The sequence below is a fragment of the Sinohyriopsis cumingii genome, chromosome 12 (genome assembly GCF_028554795.1).
Source record: "Sinohyriopsis cumingii isolate HCF-2022 chromosome 12, ASM2855479v2, whole genome shotgun sequence".
NCBI classification, from domain to species: domain Eukaryota; kingdom Metazoa; phylum Mollusca; class Bivalvia; order Unionida; family Unionidae; genus Sinohyriopsis; species Sinohyriopsis cumingii.
The window spans coordinates 37180470-37208101 of record NC_142972.1 but is presented as its reverse complement, the minus strand read 5'-3'; the positions used below and the strand labels follow the sequence as shown (position 1 = coordinate 37208101).

Genomic DNA, 27632 nt, shown 5'->3' with positions numbered 1-27632 from the left:
TATGAACTCCAACTTCAAGAACAATTACATTCGCTTGTGTATGAATTCGTGCCTTGCATGTTCTTCTTTCACAATGCCAGAGCTCCTTGCCATCACTGCCATCGGTGTTCTTGGTAAATAAATAACCTGAAATGCAAGCTTGCGAGTCCCTCTTTGAGAAGTAACATATTCTAACATGATGATTTTTTTTTACAAGTTTAAAATATAAATAATCAAGACAATAAAGTCCTCTTAAAGTTCACTTTGATACTTTGATCGATAAACTCTACATGCCGTACAATACTGTTGTAACTCGGACTGCAATTTAATTTATTCTACTCTAAACTGTCAGCTTTGTCTGACACCAGATTGGCTATATTTTAGGTTCAACTCGCGCAGTTCGGAAAATGTCACTCGTACGAGTTGTGAAAATTTTGCACGGCAGACCGTCACCAAATATACGCAATATACACAGGTCTCGTAAGTCTTACCAGGCTTTCTAGTGTGTCACTTTTTCGTTAATCACAAATGTCACAATTGCTGCAATATATTGTTGGCACGTTTTTAACATGCATGCAAATGACGGGACACCAAAAATTAAGGGTATGTAAAAGAAAAACAGTCATTAAAATAGCATTGAAATACTATTTGGTATCATTGCATTTTGAAAGATTCGACATAAGTTATTTGAAGTTTCACTCTATTTTTTATAAATAAAATACAATTAACATTTCCAAAGTTAAACAAATTTAATAAAAATCATTTGTATTGGTATCTTTTTCAGTTAGTTTATTGACGCGTGAATATTATAATATGTGTATAAAAATTAAATTTTATTATGATTTTAGGTAATTATTATTTTCATTAGCAATCGAAATTCTAATATATGTACCATTTTATCCTGTTTTGTCCCATACCATTTTGTCTGCAACATTTTAACCATACCATTTTGTCTATACCAATTAATCCTAGTACCATTTTGTCCCATACCATTTTATCCGTACCATTTTGTCCGCACCATTTTATCCATACCAATTTGTCCAATACCATTATGTCCACTTAACATTTTGTCCATAGCATTTTGTCTGTACCATTTTGTCCACTACCATTTTGTCCTAGAACCGCCAAGTGGTCTAAAGAGCTCTCCATTATGGATTACTGCCATCTCACCTCTGTCTGCGTAGGTTCGAGTCTCGGATTCGGCCAATGTGGGTATGTGAGAAAGCTTGCCAGTAGCTTCTTGAGGGTTGGTGGTTCATTCTGGGGTATTCCCAGGTTCTTCCTCCACCATTAATACTGGCCGCCATGTATAGCCTATCGTGTGCTGAAAAATGGCGTTAAACCTTACAACAACAACAACAACAACTTATTCTTTGCTCCCATGCTGTAAGATGTGTTACTCTACAAGCAAAGGTATCCTCTACTGGACAGTGGTCTCCATATGATGAATCATTTTTCATTATTACTTGGCTCCTTCACATGTTTTAACCTGAAACAAAAAAAGCAGTAATCTGGAACCCAAAAAGTAAAAGCAGTCAAAATGGGGACATTGTTGATTCATCTGTTTCTTTATGTTTTTTTTTAAATGAATGAATTGAAATTATCAATAGTTTCATTTGTCTTCAAATACTGCACATCAATACGCGAGTAGGTGAATAAGAAAAAGATGTGTCTGAAAACCCACTTGAGAATAATTCTGCACAGTACTAGCAATAAATCTTCTATGAGTTTAGAATTATGTTGTGAATTATTTATCAAGTCATTTGCCAACAGTTTCCTTAGAGAATTATTGCAAGTGCAAAAAGGAGTTGGAGGTTGGCTTCTAGAGTGAGATACATATATAGACATATTTACTGGCATAACATGTCCATTGTATGCATATTTGGCATCAATATTTATTTATTCATAATTTTCTTTTGACAGAAATTAATATAAATTTTATTGCATTAATAAATAGTTGTCTTTCCTGTTTACTACTCTGACCTTCTGTATAATCCTGCTTTTAAGTCAAGTCCAATAGCAATAAAAATAGACCCTGATCTGCTGACACATAATGTTCAGACAAATCAGGGTCCTTGTTGTTTTTGTTATTCTGATTACCCCTAGCAAACTGCATAGAGCCCGATCCACTAACACATAATGGTCAGACATATCAGGGTCTATGTTGTTTTTGTTATTCTGATTACCCCTAACAAACTGCATAGATCCAGATCTGTCAGTGCATTATATGATGACAGAGCTGAGTCTGTTCAATTTGCATTTTGATTGGACTTGATATTAAATGACAATATTACTGCATCAAAGAAATTCTATAAGTGTCAATACCAGTCATTGTAATAGCATTTAGTTAAATGTCATTTGACATTAGGTAAATATGAAAATAAGAATTCTATTTCCATGAACGACTGCAGAATAAGTGAAACCTTCACAATGCAGGTCATATAAAGGTGAGCTAATGTTTCTATGTCACGTTGATCTACCCACCAACTTGTTTGCAGATGACAACACACAATGCTGATCAACAGGATGTGAGATTAGCACTAAATTAAATAAAGATCTGGTAAAAATAAATGAAGATAAATGTAATCAAATCAAAGAGCCATGATCATAGGCAGTCAAGCAAGAGTAAAGACTGAGAAAGTCAACCTCCATGCAATACTAAAGGGAATGGATATATAAACATCTGAAAATGAAAACTACTTGGCATCATGATAGACAATATTTTGTGCTGGAAAATGCAAATTTATAAGGTCATTAGAAAGTAAGCTCAATGCTTTCTCTCAGAATAAAATCTTGTCTCCCTCAAGAAAAAGAAAGATATTCTACAATGCATATATCATTGCAATGTCACCTATAATATTTTTGTTTCTGTCTGGGATAAAAATGATACAGAAAGAAAATCAAGAAAGATTACTGAAATTTCAAAGCTGAGTAGCTAGAGTTTATTCTTGATGCTGATTTAGATGCACCATCAACAAATCTTTCTAAAATCCAAAAGTAGCTTCCATTTCAGCAAAGAACTCGGTTTCAAATGGTTTACTAGTCTGTAAATCCTTACATCAATTGGCTCCTGATTATCTTAAATGTAACTTTAAATTTGTTGAAAATGTACATACATATGAACTAAGATCCATCTCAGACAACAATTTATACTTAACCTAAACCAAATCAGAGTTTTATATGAAGAGTTTTGCTTTTTTGGAGCCAAACTATGGAATTTATTATAGTTAGTTCACTCCTGCCATTGGCTTTTAAAAAGCTTCCAAGTCAACATCTACAGACATTTGTATGATTTTGTTTAATTCAGTCCTTAACTACTTTTAAAACATTGTTTTATCATGTGCTCCTCTATAATGTTTTACACAGGATCACTACTGTTCATTGTACGAATCCTGTATTTACTCATCTTTAAAGTCATGTATATATTTACTTGTAGCTGTAGATCAATTATCTTAATATTCTAAGGCACCTTATCTTGTAAAAATTGTACATTATATATTTGTACAAATATAAATGCAGAAGGCCTTATTGAAGAATGGTCAGTTTAATTGACCAAATGAGCTTCCTCATTAAAGAAAGTTGTTATCATTATTATTATTATTATTATTATTATTATTATTATTTTAGAGCTGACCTTTTGCACCCTGTTCCATGGCACATGCAGCCATGTAAATCAGCATATTCATCATACCAACAAAATGTGTGGAATAAAAACTCCACAAATGGGCTTAACATCAAACCCACCAATGGAGAGGGGCATCCCTTGCATATAATGAATTGTAGAGGAATCATTGTATTGTGCTGATTACACATTGGAAACAGATGCACACACATTATTGTATCCAGAGGGTAAGCCTGCCAGTGTCCGCTGACAGTGAAACATGTACTTGTCAAGTGTGTTGATTTTTACTTCATGAGACAGAAGTGTTTTCATTTAAATTCTGTGAAGAATCCAGATGAAGATGTTTAACCCAATAAAATCTTTGACTCTTTAAGGGAATGCAGTTTATATAGCAAATTTTGACCATATGTGTTAAACTTTGACTTTACCTTTATCATTTATTTGATCAACTTCAGAGATAATTTTAATATCTGTACCTTTTATATTTTATCTTCTTGTGCTTAATGTTTGCATTTATTTAGATGGGTTTATCTTCTTAAAATGTTTTTTTATGCAGTTCTTCATTTTAGTCTTTTTTTTAAACAAAAATTTTAATTGGCATAATAGCAGTTATTGTGCTGAGGTGTCATTAAGTGACTAATATATTACATAATGTTTAAATTGCTAACTTCACTGAATAGACATGGATGACAAATTAAATGATTAAAAGCAATCTGCAGAATCAAAACTCCCACAAATCTGAAATTTCTTGTGTAGTTCTTTGTAACTATGAGAACTTTATGTGAGTAAGCATCATTGGGTACTATACATTCATTTGATTTGGAGTACAGTTTAAAAGCTAGGTTAACTTTTGGATCAAACAAATTATATACATGTTTTACACATAACAGCAATTTTTATTTCCAGATACATGTAAAATAAAATACAATTTTGTGTTTATCATAAAACAAATATTCCTTTCAGCTGTGAGTAAATACATGTAAGCTGTGCATAGGTAATCTGGTTTTTAAGTTTGGAAAATCTTGAGTAATATTATTGGAGAGGGACTTTTAGATGAAAATATACAGCTGTATTCATTTATTCCACAACTGGTATTATTTTGCCAGTTTTTTCTGTGCACATAAATACCACAAATATAGGAACTGGGTTTTCATAATAGGGAGCTATTGTATTGATTCACGTTGGAAAATCAGTCACTTAAAATAATGATTTAAAAAGTGAATTTTAGTCTAAGTATAACAATTAATCCATGTGATTTTATCAGTATTGGTCCAGAAATGTGCAACATGATTTCTAGTTCCATCAGATTTTGGCCTGTAGTTGCCATACTTGATGGTAGAAAATCAGATGCATGTCAAACAAAAAAACGTGTATCAACCAAAATAAAACATGTGTCAACCAAAATAAACTGTGTATCAACTAAAATAAAACATGTGTCAACCAAAATAAAACATGTGTCAACCAAAATAAACTGTGTATCAACTAAACTAAAACATGTATCAACTAAAATAAAATGTGTATAAACCAAAATTTAGGTTGGATACAGCATCTTATCAGAGACTGGGTGTTTTAACCAAGAAATGTTACTTTCTATTTAATTTTATATGATTTTATTTGCTCTGACATTTTGCTTTTATCTTAAAGAAAACGTTTTCACAAGAAAGTCCTGTTATTTTATTGATCATAATTTGGAAGAGCTAGAAAATTTAATGAAAATTAAATCAGAAGGATTATAACCAACTGAAATGAAGATATGTTTTTTTTTAAACTTATAGAATATTAGAGTGTCAAAACAGACATCTAAAATTAATTTGTAAACTGACTCAAAATTAATTACCACCAGTCAACATTCTAGTTCTAGCAACCTCTTTTGTGAGTTCCTTTTTTCTTTCTAAATTTGGAAACTGAAAGTCATACTTAGTTGAGATATTAAAACTGCAGCTCAGTATTTTGATTTAGTTAGCAAAGCATAGAAATCAAAATCAAACAATTTGCAATAGAAAAGTTAGGACTCCAGACAGAGATAGGGAGAGAGTCCACTCCATTAGTACAAGTTTCTTATCTGTACTCCTGCTCAGAAAATTGAATGAAACTTTACATAAACACTCATCCTATAGTCTAGTTGGTCCTAAATAAAAGAAGTGCAACTAGGGCATCCAATATTGCCACAACTGATGGCATCTTGAACATTGTATTATTGCTACTTCTAAATGGATGGTCATATCAACATAGAGTTTTCATTAACACATTAACCCCTGGAGCTTTCTGCCATTTTTGCCTGAAAATCGAGTAGGAAACACATTTTGAAAGCTATTTCTGAATAGACTCGAAAACACCAAATCCCCAGTCATCTTTCAATAATATACTGCCTAGTTGTGTTAGAAACATCATTATTCATTGGCTATTTGACTCACGCATGAGCAGAAGGGTAAAAGTTGGACTTGTTTTTTTTGTTTTTGCTAAACGGAGCCATTATTTTTGTATGGAGACCACTCTTTATTCCAAATGCCCATCTTATCCTACTTTTTGCAAAGGCTCATCTGTCTGTTTGCAGTTCATACCAGTTTGCCTTAGATCTGAGACCAAAAAGTCTAAATTCCGGACACAAAATGGGATTCCGACTACAGGCGAAGTTTGCTTAAAAAATAGTCGGGTCTAAAAAATGAGGTTTTTCTATCTGTATTTTGTAGTGCAACTACATGTTCCAGATTATTTGGTATCATTGTAGAGCTACATCTGTCTACCTTTCTATAATACCACCCACTTTAGTGTATCATGCATGACCATGACGCTACAGGGCTCGGTAGTAGGCTACTACCTCCTGCCCCGTGAAGTTGTCGCTAGGGGTTAATGTGTTAAAACACTTCTTATATCTTTTTCACTTCATGATCCCAAATGAAAATATTGAGGATGTGACATTCAGTGTAGCAACCACAGCAGCCATCTTGAAAATCTTGTCATCACTACACCTGAATGGAAAGTCCTATTGACATGGGGATTTCATAGAACACTTCTTATTATGTCCATTTGGTCATAAATGAAATAGATACTGATCTAACAGCCAATATGGCTATCATGGCATCCATCTTGAGAATATAGTTATTGCTGCTGCTCCTGAACAGAAGGTATTATTAACATGTGGTTTTACCAGACTTTTGATGATATCTGTTTGATCCTACTTGGAAATGGTGCCAATCTATGTTTAATATGTCCACAGTAGTGACCGACTTGAAGATCTTGCAAGTTCTACTCCTCTTGAAAGGATGATCATATCAACATGGTGTTTCACTGAAAGACTTCTTAGGATATCTAGTTCATATTTAACAAAAATGGCACAGATCTGATATCCAATATGGCTGCCACAATGACCGTCATGAAAATCATGTTATCACTATATGTACTTCTAATAAATGAATGATCATATCAAAATGGAGTTTTTACTGAAAGACATTTTTTGATGTCTACTAGGTACTAAATGAAAATGAAAATGGTGCAAATCTTGCCCCAAATGTAGCTGTCATAGTGGCTGATCATATCAAAATTGTGTTTTCACCAGAAGAGCTTTTATGATGTCTAGTTGGTTCAAAATGGAAATGGTTCAAATATAATATCGAATAATCTTGTTATCATTTATCCTTATTATTGGAGATACATATCAATGTAGTTTTCACCAGAAGACTTCTTAGAATGTCTTGTAGGACTTAAATTAAAATGGTACTGGTCTGATGTCTGCTATGGCCACCATGGTGGCAATGCTGAAAATCTTATTATCATTACTCCTCTTAAATGGAAAGCCATTTTGACATGGAAATTTCTTCAGAAGATCATGTAGTGTGTAGTTGGTCCTATATGAATATAATGCAAATTGACCTTCAGTCCATGGTGACCATCTTGAAATTATTGCTACCTCTTCTCCTCAGAAACAGGTGGCTATATCAACATGTGGTTTTTATCAACAGACTTCTTTTGATATGTAACTGGATTTAAATAAAAATGGTGCCTCTCATACATTCAGTATGGCTACCATGACAGGTGTAATGAAAATCTTGCTGTTGAATCTACCTTAGAATGGTTGGTCATATTGACATGAGGTTATTACCAGAAAACTTCTTGGGAATGTGAGAAAGCTTGCCAGTAGCTTCTCGTGGGTTGGTGGTTCTTTCCGGGGTTTTCCTGGGTTCTTTCTCCACCATTAATACTGGCCGCCATGTATAGCCTATCATGTGCTGAAAAATGGTGTTAAATTCCCACAACAACAACAACAACAACAACCAGAAAACTTCTAAGTGAAAATATTGCTGTTGATTCTACCTTAGAATGGTTGGTCATATTGACATGAGGTTTTTACCAGAAAACTTCTAAGTGATCTTTATTTGGTCCTAAATAAAACTGGTGCCACTCTGACATCAGATGTGTCCACCACAGCAGCAAATTTGAAAATCTTGTTTTTGTTGAAGAATATCAGAAATGGTTTCAGCACTCAACAGTGGAAAGGAAGAGTTGGTCTTATTTTCAATTCCTAGAATTTTTTTATTGCCCAGTTGAGCATCTGTTCCTTTGAGGGACTTATTTGATTAAATTTTGGGACTTATACTTTTTGACAAAATCTTGTTAGCACAAATTAGCAAAATACCACTTGAGATAGTCCTATAAAACTTGGTAAGCATGTTTGTATTTATATGGAGAAGGCCTGATGCTCAGGTGAGTACAGCAATATGTACATTTTTTGTGTGTGCACATTTTGAATTTTTTGGACTTAATGCTGCTAATACATTTGATTATAATTTTGTTTGATTATTACCTGGTTGGTACAGTTTAGCAGAAAGAACTTCAGGTAGGCAAACTAAATTTGGCATTTTGGACATATACGTACATGACCTTATTTTACTATTGTACCAGATTAGTGTCATTTTGCAAATTGTTCTAAAATTTTTCACTTTTTGGACTTTGACAATATAGTCTGCAGTGGAGACAAACTTGATTCAGGGGCAATTTGGCCAAGTTCTGATTTAACTGTCACTGTGGTCCCACACAGGAGACATTAGATTCCCAAAGTTCCATTGGTTCCATATAGGAGATATTAGATTCCTAAACTTGCAGTGGTCCCATACAGGAGACAGATTCCCAAACTTACAGTGGTCCCATAAAGGAGACATTAGATTCCAAACTTCCAGTGGACCCACATAGGAGGATTCTCAAACATCCACTAGTCCCACATATTAGACATCAGATTTGCAAACTTCCAATGGTCCCACATAGGATACATTATATTCCCAAAATTCCAGTGGTCTCATATTGGAGACAATAGATTCCCAAAATTCCAGTGGTTCCATGTCGGAGACATTAGAGTCCACTGAGCACTGCATATATTAAGGCCAAGTTATTTTCATGTAAAGATAGTATTAAGTATCATTACTTTCTGTAGTATTCCAGGATACTATTGGATGGACTTAATCAAATTAGTGAAGTTAATAAATACATTTTTTAAAATGTTTCAGATTTGTAACAGTTGGGTGATCTCTATTCTGAAAAAAATGATCAGCATTATTGTGCAACCTTGTTTTTTCTGAAGTGATCTCCTGCATTTCACTCACCTCTGTCAGTGTGGGTTCGAGTCTAGGATTCAGCCAATGTGGGTATGTGAGAAAGCTTGCCAGTAGCTTCTTGTGGGTCAGTGGTTCTTTCCAGGGTTTTCGCGGGTTCTTCCTCCACCATTAATACTGGCCGCCATGTATAGCCTATTGTGTGCTGAAAAATGGCATTAAACCCTACAACAACAAAAAAATCCTGCATTTCATTTCTCATCTTATATGTCAAGAATGTGGGTGTTCAGAATGATTGAATGCTGGAAAGAAGCAACTTACTGGGCAGATTAAATTTTATTGTCATAAATAATTTTGATTGAATATTACGTAATAGTTTTTATATTATGCAATTATTCAATCAAGTCTGAATATATTTAATTTTATCGATTACATTTTTTTCCATGATAACTAATTTAATGGAAATTGTAAAGTTTCTTCCCAGTAAAGGTTTAATCTTCCTCTGAAGGCACATACATTTGAAGTAGCTTAAATTGTAAGTCTGTCATATAATAACAAGATTGTGCATACCATGCTAGTGATACATATGTACATATCATGCTAGTGATACATATGTACATACCATGCTAGTGATACATATGTACATACCATGCTAGTGATACATATGTGCATACCATGCTAGTGATACATATGTACATACCATGCTAGTGATACATATGTACATATCATGCTAGTGATACATATGTACATACCATGCTAGTGATACATATGTACATACCATGCTAGTGATACATATGTGCATACCATGCTAGTGATACATATGTACATACCATGCTAGTGATACATATGTGCATACCATGCTAGTGATACATATGTACATGCCATGCTAGTGATACATATGTACATACCATGCTAGTGATACATATGTGCATACCATGCTAGTGATACATATGTACATACCATGCTAGTGATACATATGTGCATACCATGCAAGTGATACATATGTGCATACCATGCTAGTGATACATATGTACATACCATGCTAGTGATACACATGTACATACCATGCTAGTGATACATATGTACATACTATGCTAGTGATACATATGTACATATGTACATACCATGCTAGTGATACGTAGGTACAAATTGCATCTGCACTGCCTCCGCTGAATCAGACTTGATGATTTTTAATGAAAAAAGAAACCCTTATGGATACTGCTGACAAATTGCTTTGGTGGTTGATTGATCCTATGTTGAGTAGGATATTCTGTCCTTGGAAATGAGACATTGTGTTGTTCATCTTGCTACTGAACAAGCTTACTTACATATTGCATTTTTCATTTGACCTTATCTACCCACCAGTAATGCATAATCTACCAAATAGATTTTGTAAAAACCACTGGGCACACAATTTATTTACATTTGTCATGTATGTTGACTTGAGGGCTTATAACTGTATTGGTTTTCGAGTATGATAACACAAACATGTATGATTTAGAAAGCCCCAATTTTGGAGTATATGTGAAAAATACCTTGAGTGATAACCATTTAAATAACTTGAGTATTTTCCAAACAATGATAATTATAAATTAACCAAACATTCTGAGTGTATGTTGGCTGTCAAGAGTTGGGGATGATGTGATCCCAGGAGAAGATAAAACCTGACAGAAATTTAGGTTGGGTGCTATAATTTCATGAGGGAGATTTACTTAAAACATTTAATTCCACCTGTGAGCATCCACACCCTCGTTTAGCTTAGCCAGTCAGGATTACTTTATCTGCCAAAAAGTTTAACACTCCCATCAAAATAAGAATGATCCTCTCTAGTCTTCCTTTATTAATAACTATTCTGAAAAATATAATTTTTGCACCTGTTTCAAATTTGTGCTCAGGTTTGTCTCAACTTTGTCATTTTCCACTATATAACCTTATACTGACATATCTGTCAGCTGTTATCAAACAGACTCTATTTAAGATTCAATTCATGCTACAAACAGAGCATATCCCATCCCTCACAGGCGGAAATTTATTGTGAGTATAGTCTATACAACAGATGTAATGGTTATGTTTCATCCTGAAAGTGAGAAAATGTACTGCAAAATTACCTCACCAAAATGCTGCACCATTACATTGGTGTTGTACATAAAGGTTTAGTTTAAATATCTTCTATCCTGCATATTGTATTCAAAATTAAAAGGCCATGACAAAGGATTTTGCAATACACCTGTGGGTATTTTCTGAGCATGTTAAGTTAATGCAATTTTTTCTTCTTTTCTGTTACCACATTTTACTCTTGGGATGCAGGATTGCAATAATTTGTTATCTTGCTCTGGGCACCTTTAGCATTAATGATTTGATCCCAAAATTACTTGTGGATTTCAGGATAACTTGGCCAGGAATGAAAGTTAATGTTTTGTTTCATAGGCTATACAGATATGTTCTGGAGATTTAATTTCAGTTGGCTCCTGACTGTCATAAACAAGTAATAAATGTACAAACTTCGTACCACTGACTGGCCACTCTTAACAGCACATAGACAAGATGTGAGTACCCTTAGTCAAATGGATCAAAATATTGGTCAAAGAGAACAAACATCCCTGTATCTGCCATTTTGTTAAAAATGCATTAAAAACTTCATTCCAAGTGTCTAAAAGAACCACAACCACCATCAACACCCTTTATTCTCAGAGATCCACATGACAACATGCAAAAGAAAAACACCAGCATCCAAGTACTTACTACCTATCTTAAAAGACCACCCTTCTACTAATAAATAGTGGTCTCTCAAGACAAGTGTTTTCTCATTTCACATTGTCACATTACATAAAACAGTTGTTCTGCGATTCAAAATTTAATCTTTCAGGTCATGCGATCTTCCAAAACTTTTTTTCCAAGACAGGTTTTACTGTAGTTGCTCAAGAACAGTATTTGACTGTTTTACTCTGTTCTTGAAGGGATGGTAATTCCCTATTTTCATGAAACCTGTAAATTGCACTTGAGATTATGAAACTTTCATCCTATTAGATTCATAGCTTTTGTCAATACACATGGACAACAAATTAGTTTTAACCATTTTTAATTTTTATTTGTTTTATAGTAACCAATTTAAGAAGTTTAAATGGAACAAACATCCTCAAACTTCTCAACAAAATCAATATTTAAAATCATTACCATATACTACCCATTAATGTATATGGATGAGTATAATGCCTACCCTACAACAGCTTCACAACTCTACTCCCTGGGATTCTTGTGACTTCAAAACCATAACCCCAGTTATTCATGTAACTTAAAAGACCAAGTATTCACATGACATTACGACCCTACTCCCAGATCTTTTTGTGACATTACGACCCTACTCCCAGATATTTTTGTGACATTACGACCCTACTCCCAGATATTTTTGTGACATTACGACCTTATTCCCAGATCTTTTTGTGACATTGCAACTCTACTACCAGGTTTTTTTGTGACATTCCAATCCTACTGCAGATAGTTTTCTTTACTTTAGAACCATAACTCTGGATATTCTTGTGATTTCAACCCCATATCCACAGGCTTTCTTGTGATTTCCACCCCATCCTCCACAGGTTTTATTGTGATTTCAACCCCGTATCCACAGGTTTTCTTGTGATTTCAACCCCATATCCACAGGTTTTCTTGTGATTTCAAGACCATATCCACAGGTTTTCTTGTCATTTTAAGACCATATCTACAGGTTTTCTTGTCATTGCAACACCATTTCCACAGGTTTTCTTGTGGTTTCAAGACCATATCCACATGTTTTCTTGTGATTTCAACACCATAGCCACAGGGTTTTTTTGTGATTTCAAACCCATATCCACAGGTTTTCTTGTGATTTCAAACCCATATCCACAGGTTTTCTTGTCATTTCAAGACCATATCTACAGGTTTTCTTGTGATTTCAACACCATTTCCACAGGTTTTCTTGTGATTTCAACACCATAGCCACTGGGTTTTCTTGTGATTTCAACACCATATCCACATGTTTTCTTGAGATTTCAACACCTAATCCACATGTTTTCTTGTGATTTCAACACAATATCCACAGGTTTTCTTGTTATGTAACACCTTATCCACAGGTTTTCTTGTGATTTCAACACATATCCACATGTTTTCTCATTATTTCAAGACCATACCCATGGGCACTATTGTTCATTCAAGACTATACCCCAAGTTATTCTTATGATGATAATAAAGTCAAGATACATTTGCACATTTGAATTTTAAATTGTAAAAGTTGTTCTTACAGTTTTATACATGAGTAATATATAACATCAAAATTTGGAGACTCTCTGTTGTTATTGCATTAAATAGCCCATACCAACAAATTTACATAATAGGTAGACTCAGGAGAAAATGGTAGGTGTGCTGTGGATACATGTCACAAAGCCTGGAGACTTGCAGTCATCTCTGCAATTAAGACATTTCTTGTTACCCCAATAAAGGGTATGTAAAAGGAACATCCAATAAGCATGATAGCTGGTTCACTCCAAAGAATCATCAAAATTATGAGATACTTGGTTGTCACTATGGTAAGAAGTGTCCCCTTCCCCCACCCCCAAAGGTATATAAACAGTCCACTCAGGTGGTATGATAGATGTACTCTATCTGGAGTAACATCAAAACTCTGATTCTCTGTTTTCTGTGCATACCTGCTGGGACATTCTTCCTTCCCAGCAGAGTGTATATAAAAGGTACACATAGGCAGTATGGTAGCTGGTATTCTCTAGTACATAAAAGTACTGAGACATACTACTCTCTAGTACATAAAATGCTGGGATGTACTACCCTGTTGTACATAAAAACACTGAGATATACTGATAATGTAACTTTCTAGTAATGAAACATTGAGACATACTACTCTCTAGTATGTAAAAATGCTGAGACATGCTGTGCTCTAGTACATAAAAACACTGTGACATACTACTCTGTAGTACATAAAAATGATGGGACATACTACTCTCTAGTACATAAAACACTGAGACATACTACTCTCTAGTACATAAACACCTCGCCATAGACTCTGATCTGATGGCACATTATGCAGTGTCAGATCTGGGTCTGTGTTGCTTGCAGTAGTATGTGGCTTGTAAGTCTGTATGGCACATAATACCATTCATTTTCCACTTGATTATTTTGTAGTTGTGTCTTACAAATTTCAGGTAAATAAAAAGTTGCATTAATTTCATTGAACTTCCTACAGAACTCCTGTTTCTTGAGTGTTTAGCATGCTGGATTGGGAATCAAAAGAGTTCAGATTTAAAACCTACCAAAATTTAAGACCACTTTGGTAAACATAGTTGGTCTGGGCAAGACACTTACTCAGATGTAACAACAAACAACAATCAGTCAGTTAATAGTGAACATTACAATTCCCAACATTGGACTCCCAACATAAATCGTAACATCATATCCCTTTCAAATGTTACATGGGTTCTTTGTCAAAGGAAGATGAAAATCTATCTTTGTCATTGAAGGAGACCATCCCAATAAATGATCATCTATCAGTAAAGGTCACTAATCCCACCACAGTCCAAACACAGGTTTTAAGATGAGCTTGTTACTCGACATGATACCATTGGATACATTATTGGGGATGACATCATGATGATACATTATTTGACATGACATAATGAGGATACTTTGTTTAACATGACATAATGAGGATACATTATTTGACATGCCATCATGAAGATACATTATTTGACATCACACCATAAAGATACATTATTTGACATTACATGAGGATACATTGTTTTAACATGGCATCATGAGGATATATTATCTTACATCAGTGGGATACATTATTTCACATGACATCACGAGGATACATTATTTGACACTAATAACATACTGGGTATAGTTTTCCAACTACAGTGCCAAAGATCTTGGAGTGAATATTTTGCAATACTGCACATATTTATTACAAGCCAGTTGCAGTTGCCAACTGCATATAACCAGATCTGTCATCGCATAATACATGGTCAGATCTGGGTCTATGAAGTTTGCTAAGAGTAATGAGCAGAACATGGACCCTGATTATATGGTGCTATGCTATTAGTTATTACTATGATTCAAAGCAAGTAATCATGGTATGTATTCAGGACCAAATTTGATGTTTCATATATGGGTACCATATTTATCCATGTGTGACAAGCATTCTTTACAGACTGGCTGTCCTACAATGTGATGGCAGATCACGGTCTTTACTATTGGCTATATTGCTTTCCAATGATTGCAATTTGATATCTGCAATGTTCTGACAGGAATGCCCTTGTTTTTACTTTATTTTTTTATGGAATTCTTAAAAGTAACTGAAAGTATGCAAATTGTATGCACTGAGCTAGCAATTCTAGCACTGTAATTGATAATCTTACTTTCACTAAATTCAATTCAAAGCATCAGAGAAAGCATGCAACAGAATAAGGTTGATCCTGAAGAAACATTGTCTGTCATTGATTACCTCTGTGGCAGAGTTTGGTTGTTACTGTTGAATCATAATTAGGACTAATAGCATAGACTCAGTATGCTGGCACATTATCCAGGGTAGATATGGATCTATGCTGATCACAGCTGGGTGTGTATTGCATACTGATACAAACTGTAGACATAGCAAGTCTTCTAATCTGATTGCAATTGAAGTAGACAGGAGACCTGATGGAAAGAGGAGTGAAGTGGGAACATAATTAGTAAAATATAGAGGAGGATTGTATTAACTGGAGACAGATAAAATAAGAATAGAATTACTTGCAGCAAGCATTAATCAGGTGTGAATTATTTTTTGGTGGGGTAGCAAAAGGAGGTCTGTAGAATGACTACTTTTAGCAAGAAGAAGTCTGTATAATGACTACTTGTAACGAGGTCTGTAGAATGACTACTTGTAGCAAGAGGAGGTCTCTAGTATGACTACTTGTAGCAAGAGGATGGCTAATTGTAGTTAAATTTATCTACCTTATATACCCATTTACAAGTCATGTCCCACTGTAAAATGCATTGATCTTTCACTGCATAGTGTGTGAGCAGATCTTGTTGTGTGCAGTTTTTTTACTATGTAGGACAAATGACATAGACCCTGATCTGCCAACACATTTTGCAACTGCAGATTAGGGTCTGTAGCTGCATTTGTATTCAACTGATTAGCAAGTGAATACAGTATTACTAGAATAGATTTGACCTTACCTTTTGCCTGCCATGGCATATAAAATTTGATTTTTTTAAAAACATTTGACTGTTACCATATATACTTGCCTATAAGTGAAGTTAGACTTCATACAACAAAGATCCTGATCTGCCATAGTATAATGTACCTACAGATTAGGGTCTTTGTTTGCATCTACTGATTATTTCTAACCAACTGTACTGACCTAGATCTGCTGACACATTGTGTGATGGCAGATCTGGGTCTGTGAAGTTTGCAGTTGGACTAGTCTTATAAGCAAGTACAGATGGTACATCAATATGAAGTGGTATGAACACGAAGTATATACTGAAACTTCCATGATAATAGGTTGAAAAATGATGAAGTTATTATTTTTGTTATTCATTTTTATTATACAGACCCTGTTAGCTAGGTGATATATATTAGACCATAATATTCATCAAGCTTACCTTTGTGCCAATGGTATTGTAATGCCTACTACCTTTCCTTCCAGTAGTAAACCACTATTATTATTATTATTATTATTTATTATTTGATCTTTGTATGATTCAATTGTAAATCTTTTGAAGTGAATCACTAGAATAAAGTACATTATTTAATTTTAATAAAAATTGTTTCACTATGCCCATTTTGAATAGATTAAAAAAAACTAACCCTTTCAAATTCAATCTTAATTGCCCCACACCCCTCTGAAAAATCCCTTGATTTTAACTGACGGTATAAAAAATGTTTTCCCGATGTTTAGAGCACAAGCTACCTCATCATTTAATTGCCATTATGTTACAGAAATGATGCAAAGGGCAAGAATAAGTGTATAAATAGTGTTACAGAGATATATGAATAGAACAGATCATCTGTATGTACAGGTAGTTAGGCAGCAAGAATAGCAATCAGTAAGATTAATTGCTGCTTCATTATATTAATTAAAAATTAATTTGCTTTATTCATTTTCTTTAAGTAACTATTTTATAATTTAAATAATCGTACTGGCCCACCATATTATTATCTGTTTGTCTGAAACTGGAGCTACATTCTCTTTTTAGGTATGAGGTAGTGATTTGTTAGGTCAAATGAGGGCCATTGCAACCTATACTTAAATAATGATGCTATTAGTTATTACAGTTTCTCAATTTTGTATTTACCTGTCTCTAATGCCAACCCTGTTATGTAAAGCATAAATCCACAGCTGTCTTGGGATGAGTCAGAAAGTTGGGGTCCACATATGTTCATTTTAAATTAAATGAACATCAGTATTTGATCATGCGTGATGGGAGGTCTGGATCTGTGCTGTTTGCACAAGGTCAAGCAATACATGATGTCTGTTCACAAGCCGTGTCATTAACTACAAAGAACAAATATCCTGATCAATCATAGCATAATGTGCCTGCAGATGAGGGTCTGTCTTGTTTGTTCTACTGATTACTCCTAACAACTGCACAGACTCAGATCTGCTGGTGAATTATGCTAGGGCAGATCTGGATCTATGCAGTGTGCAGTTGGACATGTCTTTTAGATGAGTGTGTGTGCATGTGTGTGATTTGGATTTTTAACGTAGCTTTAACAATTTTTCAGTCATATCGCTATGATGTCTGCAGTGTGGCATTTTAAAGTGTTGTCTAGCACTGGAGCATCATGCCGCAGACATGTAGCATATCATGTCCCACACAGTCACGTTATCCGGACATGATGCCTACCAGTCCTAACACTAACCTCTTAATGCTGAGCGCCAAGCAAGGCAACTGTTAGTGCCATTTTTTTAAGTCTTTGATATGACTCAGCCGGGGATTGAACCAACGACCTCTCACATCTGTTTTTGGTGAGAGTATATATGGTAAATGCAAGCTGTTATAAGCTCATTGGAGTGGATACGCAGAGTTTATTGATGGGCTTAACTTTATCATAGACTGTATACCTAACTGCGTGTTTTTGAAAGGCTGGACAAAAGGAAATGCATTAAGGACAATCACCATAGAATTGGTCAAGATGTAATGATTAGAAGTACATTAATGGATGAAGTTGCCATGGATATGAAAAATGCTGAATAGATATAAATGCAGGCAGTTTAGTTGTGATATAGTCATAGAATTATCCACTGGAGTCTATAAAAGCTCCATACAGTAATAAAATCTGATGTATTGTCAGGAAGTAATTGAAGACTAAACCTTTTTAGGAATTTGGAGAATATAATGTCTTTGCTAAGTAGGTGTTTCCTATAATAATTGTTCTTTTGGGAAGAAAACTCTTCTAAAAAGAGCTATACCTGGTATGCATGATTAAATTAAAACACTTTTGAGTTTTTGGTGTTTATTAGACACAGCAACACAAGGCATTTATTTAGTGAGTAAATTGCCTTGCCCAAGGATTATCACTACAGTTGCCAACTCTGGCTGATCCAATTCAAATGCACATCCATGGTGGTGAGTCTGGCATGTTAATCACTGTGCCGCACAGTGGCTCCTTGATATTGATTTAATAATACCAGATGAAGTTGTATTTTAAATTTGAATTTTGGAATAGCTGCAGGGGCATTTGGTCTGCACGTAGTCTGAACCATCTGAAATATTGGTAGGTTATGCTTTGCTCAGAATGTGTCCAGAGTCATTCCTAACAATTTGTGTGGCTTCCACGCCACCATATGGAGAGTCAGTTTTGATCAAACCTAACAGGCTGTTTTTTTACAACATCCTCAAAACAGTGTATGGCATGGCTTTGTAAAAGATGCATGCATAGCAAAAATATTCATAACCTATTTTAAACTTTTTCATTAAATATGGCCTTGCCAATTTTAGATTGAATTTGGTATGAATTTTTCTTTGGACATACACTGTCAGGCTTGTGTCTTTGGTGGCCCCCTATGCAATGGTGTGGCTTCCATAGCATCTATATGGAAAACCTACAAATGATACTCATGTCCAATCATGTATGGCTCATTGTTACTAATATATACTATAAAAGTATTAACTATCATGAATGACTTTCCAAACTGCTGTACCCTATCAGACCATATTGGAAGGTCGAGTCCTGTCCTGTCCTGCCTGCCATGAACACTTTTTACATTCATGCAAAAGCTGCCAGTGCACCATATAGTCCAACCAGAATTACTACAAAATCAATGAAAACAATATCATATCCCACTGATTTCAACAAGATAGCCAGAAATAATCCATTCATAGGTGTGTCATTCAGCTCAGGGTAGCTACATGAATTATAATTACATTTGCCTTTGAGACCATCATATAACAGGTGAGCAATATTGGTTCCACTTTTGGCCTCTTGTTCTTCACATAAAAGAAATTTGTTTTATCTCATTTTAGTTACAAGCTGCAATATGAAGAAATCCAGCGTTAATGCCAAGAATGGGACAATAGAAAGTCACAGTTATCCACATCCATACCCTCCTTCTATAAAATGTAACTATGAGTTTGAAGGTGAAGGTCAGGAGCGAGTCCAGCTGAGCTTTAAGAAAATGAATCTCTATTATAATGGTGGGGATCCAGATATGCCTCATGGGTAAGAATTCTTTCTGTATTGATTTTATCTAATTTTGTTTATTCATGCAAAATGCAACAGACTCATTCTTGAGTGTTGGTTTGCTCTCAGAGTAACCTTGAACTTGTCATGTAAAGAATAAACTTCACTTTTCTCATTTAAAAACAAGTCAGGAACCTGCGTATTTTTGCAGGAGCAAGAACAATAGTGCAGCATTGATAAAGAAACCCCAAAAAATGTTCCCAAAGATTGAATAAAAACACAAACATTTTATGTTAACACATTGATTACAAGAGCTGTTGGAACTGGCTGTTAGTGTTGCTACAGACTTGTCAGGATAGAAGCTTTTTGTAATGTTAAAGAGTGAAAATGAAGTCACAGAAATATATTCATATTATTAACTATTCTGGTTATAAACAAGAAAACTTTGTGTGAGGCCTTTTCTGCCATATCCAGACAGTGTCATATCCAGACAGACTTGGATATCCACTTGCACAAGTTTAGTATCACCGCTTCTCCTAAACTACTGGTACTAGGAAAATTGCCATGAAACTTTACAAACGCCTTCCTCTGAAGGTCTAGTTGATACCAAATGAAAATGGTGCCTCTTGGACTTTCAGTATGGACACTATTGCAACTGTTTTCAAAATCTTGTTATTGTTACTACTTTTGAACAGTTGGATATATTGACATGGTTGTCACTGAAAGATGTGTTATGGTTACTAGTTGATCATATGTGAAAATGCTGTGAATCTGACCTACAGTCTGGAAACTCTTGTTACCATGGCTCCTTCTGAATGGATGGTGATATAAGTATGGTGTTTTTCTAAATACTTCTTATGATCTCTGGTTGGTCTTAAATGAAAAGTAGTAATCTGGCAACCAGTATGGCCTCCTTGTCAGCCATCTTGAAAATCTTATTATTATAACTACTCCTCTAGGCTGGAAGTTCATATTGGCACGAGGTTTTCACTAAAAGATTTCATATGATTTCAAGTTGATCTTATATGAAAAAAGTGCCCGTCAGACATCCGGTATGGCTACCAAGGTGGCCATCTTGAAAATTTTGTTACTATGCCTCTAAAGTGATGGTCATATATACATGGGGTTTTCACCAAAATGAAAATGCTGCCTTCAGACCTTCACCATGACTGCCAGATTTTGTTCTCTACCTCTCATAAATGGATAGCCATAGTTATGTTCGGTTCTAAATGAAAAAAGGTGTCAATCTGATGTCCAATGGTGCCACTTAAGTGGCCATCTAGAAATTTTGTCTCAGCTACTTCTCCTAAGTGGATAATCTTAAAAATCATTATACCTTGTCCTCCTTAAGGGATGAAGATACTGACCTCTCAGGTTCTCACTAAAACACTTGTAAGTATATTTAGTTGGTCCAATTGAAAATTATGTGACTGTGACCTCTCAAAATTTGACAAATCTTGTTAGTTTGCTTCTTCCAAAAGATGATTTCATCAGCATTTTGCAACTGCTAGTTTATTGTTATATGTAGATGTCCTTGTATTAAAACGATGTTGATACAACCTGCAAAATGGACAAATTGATGATTTAGCTAGTTCTGAAGGAAACTCGTGCTCATCTTATCTCCATCATGGCAACATCGCTATCTCAGAAATCAAGAAATCAGTATGAAAGGCAGCATTGATATAGATCTTTAATTAAAACATTTCTTGCAATGTTAATTGGTTATAAATAAAAAATGATGCAGATTTTACCACTTATATATATATGCACATTTGTGAAGGAGTTTTGAAAATCAGGCCTAATTGACCTTGGGGTCAAGTCTAAAGTCATTGCTTGTATTTGTTTCTAATTTACTGAGTTTATAAACAGTGACTTGTATATGTGCAAGTTAATTTTGACCAGACTTTGTATTTAGTTATATCTTCCTATAAACAAGAATATAGTCACCACTCTGATACTGATTTCAAGGTCAAAGATCAAGGTTAAAATACTGGTATTTAATTTATAATGGCTTTTAAGCATGAGGATACAAACATGTATGAACATAATTTGTGTCATTTAACACTACAGTTATATGTAAAGAATACCTCAAATGATATTGCTTAAGTAAAGTTACTTTGTTTTCAGTAAATATTACAAATGTATGCTAATGTGGCATGTACAGTGTAGTTATGTGTGAACATTGTAGACAAATTCAGTGATCTTCTATTCTTGATGTTGGTTTCAAGGTCAAAGGTCATCATAAAGAATTTTATGCTGCACTTGAAGATATTGGGTAAAAATCTTTAACTCAGACATGTGATAAAACAGACACATGAAAATATTTTTGTTTCCAAATTTGATATAGCAGAGTTTCTGAGAAATATTAGTGCTAGTTTTAATACTTTTCAGTTAAAATTTATAAAATGAGAAATGGTCAATATTTCCTGGATATTTATGTCAGTATTCAGCAATTAAAAAGTTTAATGTGACTAATGAATTTCAGGAAATTCTTCTCAGTCTCAGCTCTTTGAGGACTTGATTTAAGTGCATGATGCAACATAGCTGACCATACATGTGATTCTACTAGCAGTTGGACAAAAATGCCATTTTATTGGCCATCTACCACAAATACCATATTATATCTGAAATCTACCTCTTTTGAAAATAAAATATTTTTCACAACATTTATTTTTAAAACTGCACTTCCTTTCTGTTCAACCCTTGTAGATAATGTAAAATATATGTCAATTAAAATATCAACTTGTTTGATGTCCTGGTCCTGTCACATGGATGACAGAATGTAAATATTCATGTAATTTGAAATTGTGATGATACTAATTCTAATTCATTTAATAAATGCTTGCAAAATATTCCTCCATCGAGTCAGGAATTACCAAGTTAATCAGAGGATGGCAATTCCTTTGCACACTAAGCACAGAAAAACAAAAATCATTGTTGAGCAAGTGAAATTTTACATAAAGAACCCAATTTTTACATTTAAAAAAAATGTGAATTTCAAAATCATTTGTTCCTGCATCATCCTTGTTGGGCTGGTTAATTCAATATTTTAATGATTGGTACTATCCTTTATTATTGCTTAATAGACAAGTCCAACTGCAAACTGCACAGACCCAGATCAGCCATCACATAATGCACTGCCAAATCTGGGTCTATGCAGTTTGTTAATTGTGATCAGTAGAACAGACAACATAGACCCTGATCTGCAGGAACATTATGCTATGACAGATCAGGATCTTGGTTGTTTGGAATTTGACTTGACTTATAAGTGAGTATATACTATGTATCAATTTCCATGGATACACACTCAAAAGAACTTCACCTGCATTAGTAATTGTCTTCATACACATTACTCCCTCACTATAATATAAGCCATAATTGTGGACTGTTTTATTTACCTGGTTTACGCATTAAATAATTGAATGGAAACAATGACCATACACACCTTATAAAAAGAACCAACTTAGACTGAGGTGCTTTATTGTGAGGGAATGCTGTATAATGTACACCAGCTTCTAAATAGCATAGACTTAGCTCTGATAATGCATTATGCCAGTGCATATCTGGATCTGTTAGTCTGTTCTTTCTCCATTTGGTACATATTTATGTACCATATATACTCAAGTATAAGTCAAATCAAACTGCAAACTGCAATTATCCAGATCTGCCAAACCATAATGTGCCTGCAGATCTGGGTCTGTATTGTTTGTGCTGCTGATTACTCCTAACCAACCACACAGTCCGAGATCTGCCAGTGCATATTACAACAGTAGATCTGGATATGTGCAGTTTGCAGTTGAACTCGTCTTATAAGTGAGTACAGATGGTATTCTACTAACATATGAGTGAAACCCTTGTATTAGAAGTAATTTATACAGCATCAAAAATCAATGAAACCAAAACTTCATGGAAATCATACAGTACAAGAAAAGTCTTCAGGGGATATCCAATGTCTACTTTGTAATTAAAAAAAATGTGTAGGCTTTTCACAACTAATTTGACTGCAGTAAGTTAATCTCAGTTTTTATTTACCATTGTAGTGGAAGCTCAAAACACAATGGCTGACAAAGATTTTGGTGATCAGGATAAACCAAAAAATTAAAAAAGGCTCAGGCATAGAATGCATACTGGTTTTCATTCAAAATCCGTTGGAGCTGTGCAACTGAGAAAGCCATGACAGCCTAACTTACTGTCACAGACTATGACAACAGTCACATAATTTTAGCTCTTCTGTTCATAGACTAGAAGAGCAATTGGTATGGTCAGTTGAACATCATCCTCTGTCCATCTGCTAGCTTAAGTGTGTCATCGCAGCTCTGCCAGAATTAGCTGGAGGATTGCCATGAAACTTCATGAACTAATTCATCCTGTTCATTTGTCAGCCTAATTGGTCAAACTTAAAAATTTCGTTATTGCTACTCCTACTGAACATATAGTCCCATCAACATGAAAAAGGCTGCTTATAATGTCTAGTTTGTTAAAAATGAAAATGTTGCTAATCAGAAATCCAGTATGGCTGCCATTGCAGCCTTCTTGAAAATGTCGTCTAGTCCTGAAACAAAATCAAAATGTCCAAACATTGTCCATCTTAAAATTCCTCTATCTTGAACAGATTATCATATCAACATGGGGTTTTCACTGAAAGACTTGTTATGGTGTCTAGTTGAGCCTAACTAAAAATGGTGCTGATCTGACATTCAATATGGCCACTGAGTAGCCATCTTGTTCATTAGTCTTCAGACGTATTAGATTTTGTTTGAGAGGAAACATTTTTGAGGACTATTCATTGGAATTACATAGTGCTCATTGGACTAGAATATTATTCTGTGACCATTGTGAACTATTCAAAGGAGCTTAGGACAAGCCATTTTCATACATCAGGACTGTTGGCAGACCAGTACATTCAAGGATTTGAAATTCATTCAGAACATTTGATTCATTTCGACTTTAATAGAACTTTAGGATTCTTTCAGATTCAATTCGTAATACTGCAGATTGCTCTTTCAAAGTTTCATTGTATAACTTTGATTAAATTATTTGTTAAGTTTTACAAAATTGGTCTTGGTTCTTTCTGTTCCTTAGTTTATGACTATACAGTCATAACACTATACCTCATGAACAAAAAAATATATTGGCATGGGTTTTTTCATGTAAAGACTTATGATGTCCACTTGGTCATATTTAAAAATGGTGCTGATTTTGACATTCAATGTGGCCAGTATGTTAGCCATATTTAAGCTCTATTTATTACCGCCTGCACAGAAAATAATGTTGACATGGGGTGTTCACACCAGAAGATTTATTCTGATGTTTAATCAGTCCTAAATGCAAACGGTGCTGATATGACTTACAGTATCTTGAAAATCCTGTTATTGCTGTTCCTCCAAACAACTTCAAGTATTGCCATGCACACATTCATCCCAACAGCAGTTGGGTTTGGTGTCAGTCATTACATGTCACAGTATAGTTACATGTATTTGTCAAACTGCTTCATAACAAATAATTAAAAATCATATTTGTATTTACATATAAAAATGTGTGAGTCATCTGCATTTTAACAAATTCTAAATATGCAAATTAAATTAGTTTTCTGATATACCACTTTAGTTTGACTCCATTCCATACAAACAGAATAAATATAATCATTCTTTATTTTTAATAATTAGTATTTTACCATAATGTTAAAGTTAAAATTGGCTGAGTCTATTTTTTTCATGAAGAATGAATTATATTTTTATTCAGATAAAAGGTTCTGTCAGTATATTATTTTTAATACATTCCAAGTGATTTTAATCCTTTAATCCTATGAAGGCCTACTTTTCATCACCATGGCAACCAATGTAAATTCTTGTATTATTTTATTTAAATATGAGTGTATTTGTATACTATCTGAAACAGGGTCATATTTCATATGGAGATGATTGCGGTTAACTGAACACTATGAACACAAGATAAATATTGCAATATCTTAGTATTCCAACATGCTGAAATGGATAGAAAATAAAACTTTAATCAGTCAGCTTTGATCCTGAAATAATATGCTGAAAGATATAACTGATATGTAAATAAAAACTTAAGCATTCATGTACATATTTTGGATGATTATATTTAATAGATTAGTTTAGATTATATTTAATGTTTTTAGCTTTATTTTTCAACTCCATGGCCCTATTTTACAACCTGATTGCCAGATTTGGTTGCCGTGACATTTCTGTCTGCTGTCTACATGTTTACATTAATATAAATAATGCCAATCAGCCAACTTCTCACAGGTGCTGTATGACCATATTTGGCAGACTGAACTCTGGAAGGCAAGCTTTTATCTTGTTAACCTTTTCCCACATGCAACACATAAAAGTGCATCTGGATGTATCTATATTTTAGTGCAAGCGCCTTTTACGGCATCTACCTCATTTAAGTGCAAGCTAGTTTTAAATATCCCTTCAAAATCTTCACACAAGCATTTTTTCTGATGCCCTTGATAATCACCCATGATTTGCATGGTAATTCAATGCACCACCTGATGGGAGTATTCCAAGTAATAAAATAGATTTTCTGAAGTTTCTATTGTGTTATAGTGCATCTATTAGATGTTATTATATTAGATGAAAGCTATATAACCAATCAGAGACAAGAGCATATTGACAATTCCTCAAATATGCCAATGGATACCCATATCTTCGTTGGTAGAATTCTGGGAATCCAGATTTTCAGATCAAATTTTCTTCTCAAGACCTTTTCATTGATCAAGAAGAATTGTTTTATAAACATAAAAAAAACAACAAAGCAAGCCCAGATAGTCTACTCAGAACTGGACCAAATTTGACAAAAAGTATCCTTTCTTGTAATTGTCACAAATTTATGATAATGAACCAAATTTGCCACTATTACTAAAAACAGACAATGTATTCAATGACTTCTTCTCAAAAAGTGCTAAACGGAATTTGACCAAATTTGACAGAAAAATTATGCTATTATGTCAAGGGATTTCAGGTTTTTATAACCGAAATTGAACATCCAGAAAATAATTGACACATCACACCAAACACAAATGGTGAACTAATTTAATCGACTTCAGCAGGAGTCATAAAAGCCTTTAACCACTGGAAAAATTGTGCTAATATGCCATTAGATATTGATGAAGAGTAACAAATCATTTTGAATGATTTTCTTGACTAATTTATCCGAATGGGAAATGGCTCTACCCTTTGTCAAATAGAAAGATACCCAGATTGTTTTTGGCATAATGATCTACATTGGATCAATGTAAATTTTGCCAAAAGTAAAGGTGCCAACCATAAAAGGACCATTTGTCACTAAAGCATCAAGTAGGATGGAATTATCTTTTAGTTCTGCCCAAAATGACTGATTGCTATTCAGATTGCAACTGCTCATGCATTTGGCCATTAGGCATCTATCAACCAGACAATCATTCTCTAGTCCACTTTAGTTTCTTCTTCTTTATGTTAATCATTAGTGTCAATGTCATTTCAATCTTGTTCCATTAAATTTAAATGTGCAAAATCAGCCGTGCCATGCAGATCCATTACATTTAAAGCTGTGAAAACATTTTATGATCTCCATGTTAGATACGGAACATTTTGATTTCCTACTATTATCTTGTCCATTAGCCTTTAAAATGCATCACTAACAGATGTCGCACAAAGATTTCATTTCAAAATAATTGAGTAAAAAAACATTACTATGGAGTCTTTTACAGCCTGTTGATGGTTTACATAAATAATATGATGTAATTTCCTTTTTGGTCATATATCAGTTTAATTTTGCCACATGTTTTGGGATTTAGCAAGACCACTTTATATATGCCTGT

At 34.2% G+C, this 27632-nt stretch overlaps 1 protein-coding gene across 8 annotated transcripts in view; it reads left to right on the top strand.

Moving 5' to 3' along the window:
- LOC149786272 (suppressor of lurcher protein 1-like) overlaps positions 1-27632 on the top strand; it is a 533176-nt gene that overhangs the window by 444957 nt on the left and 60587 nt on the right. For all 8 annotated transcript variants that reach the window (XM_089976657.1, XM_089976656.1, XM_089976652.1 and 5 more), the window contains one exon: positions 19645-19840. In XM_089976657.1, the coding sequence (XP_089832783.1) occupies positions 19645-19840 (196 nt within the window). The remainder of the gene's footprint in view (positions 1-19644; positions 19841-27632) is intronic.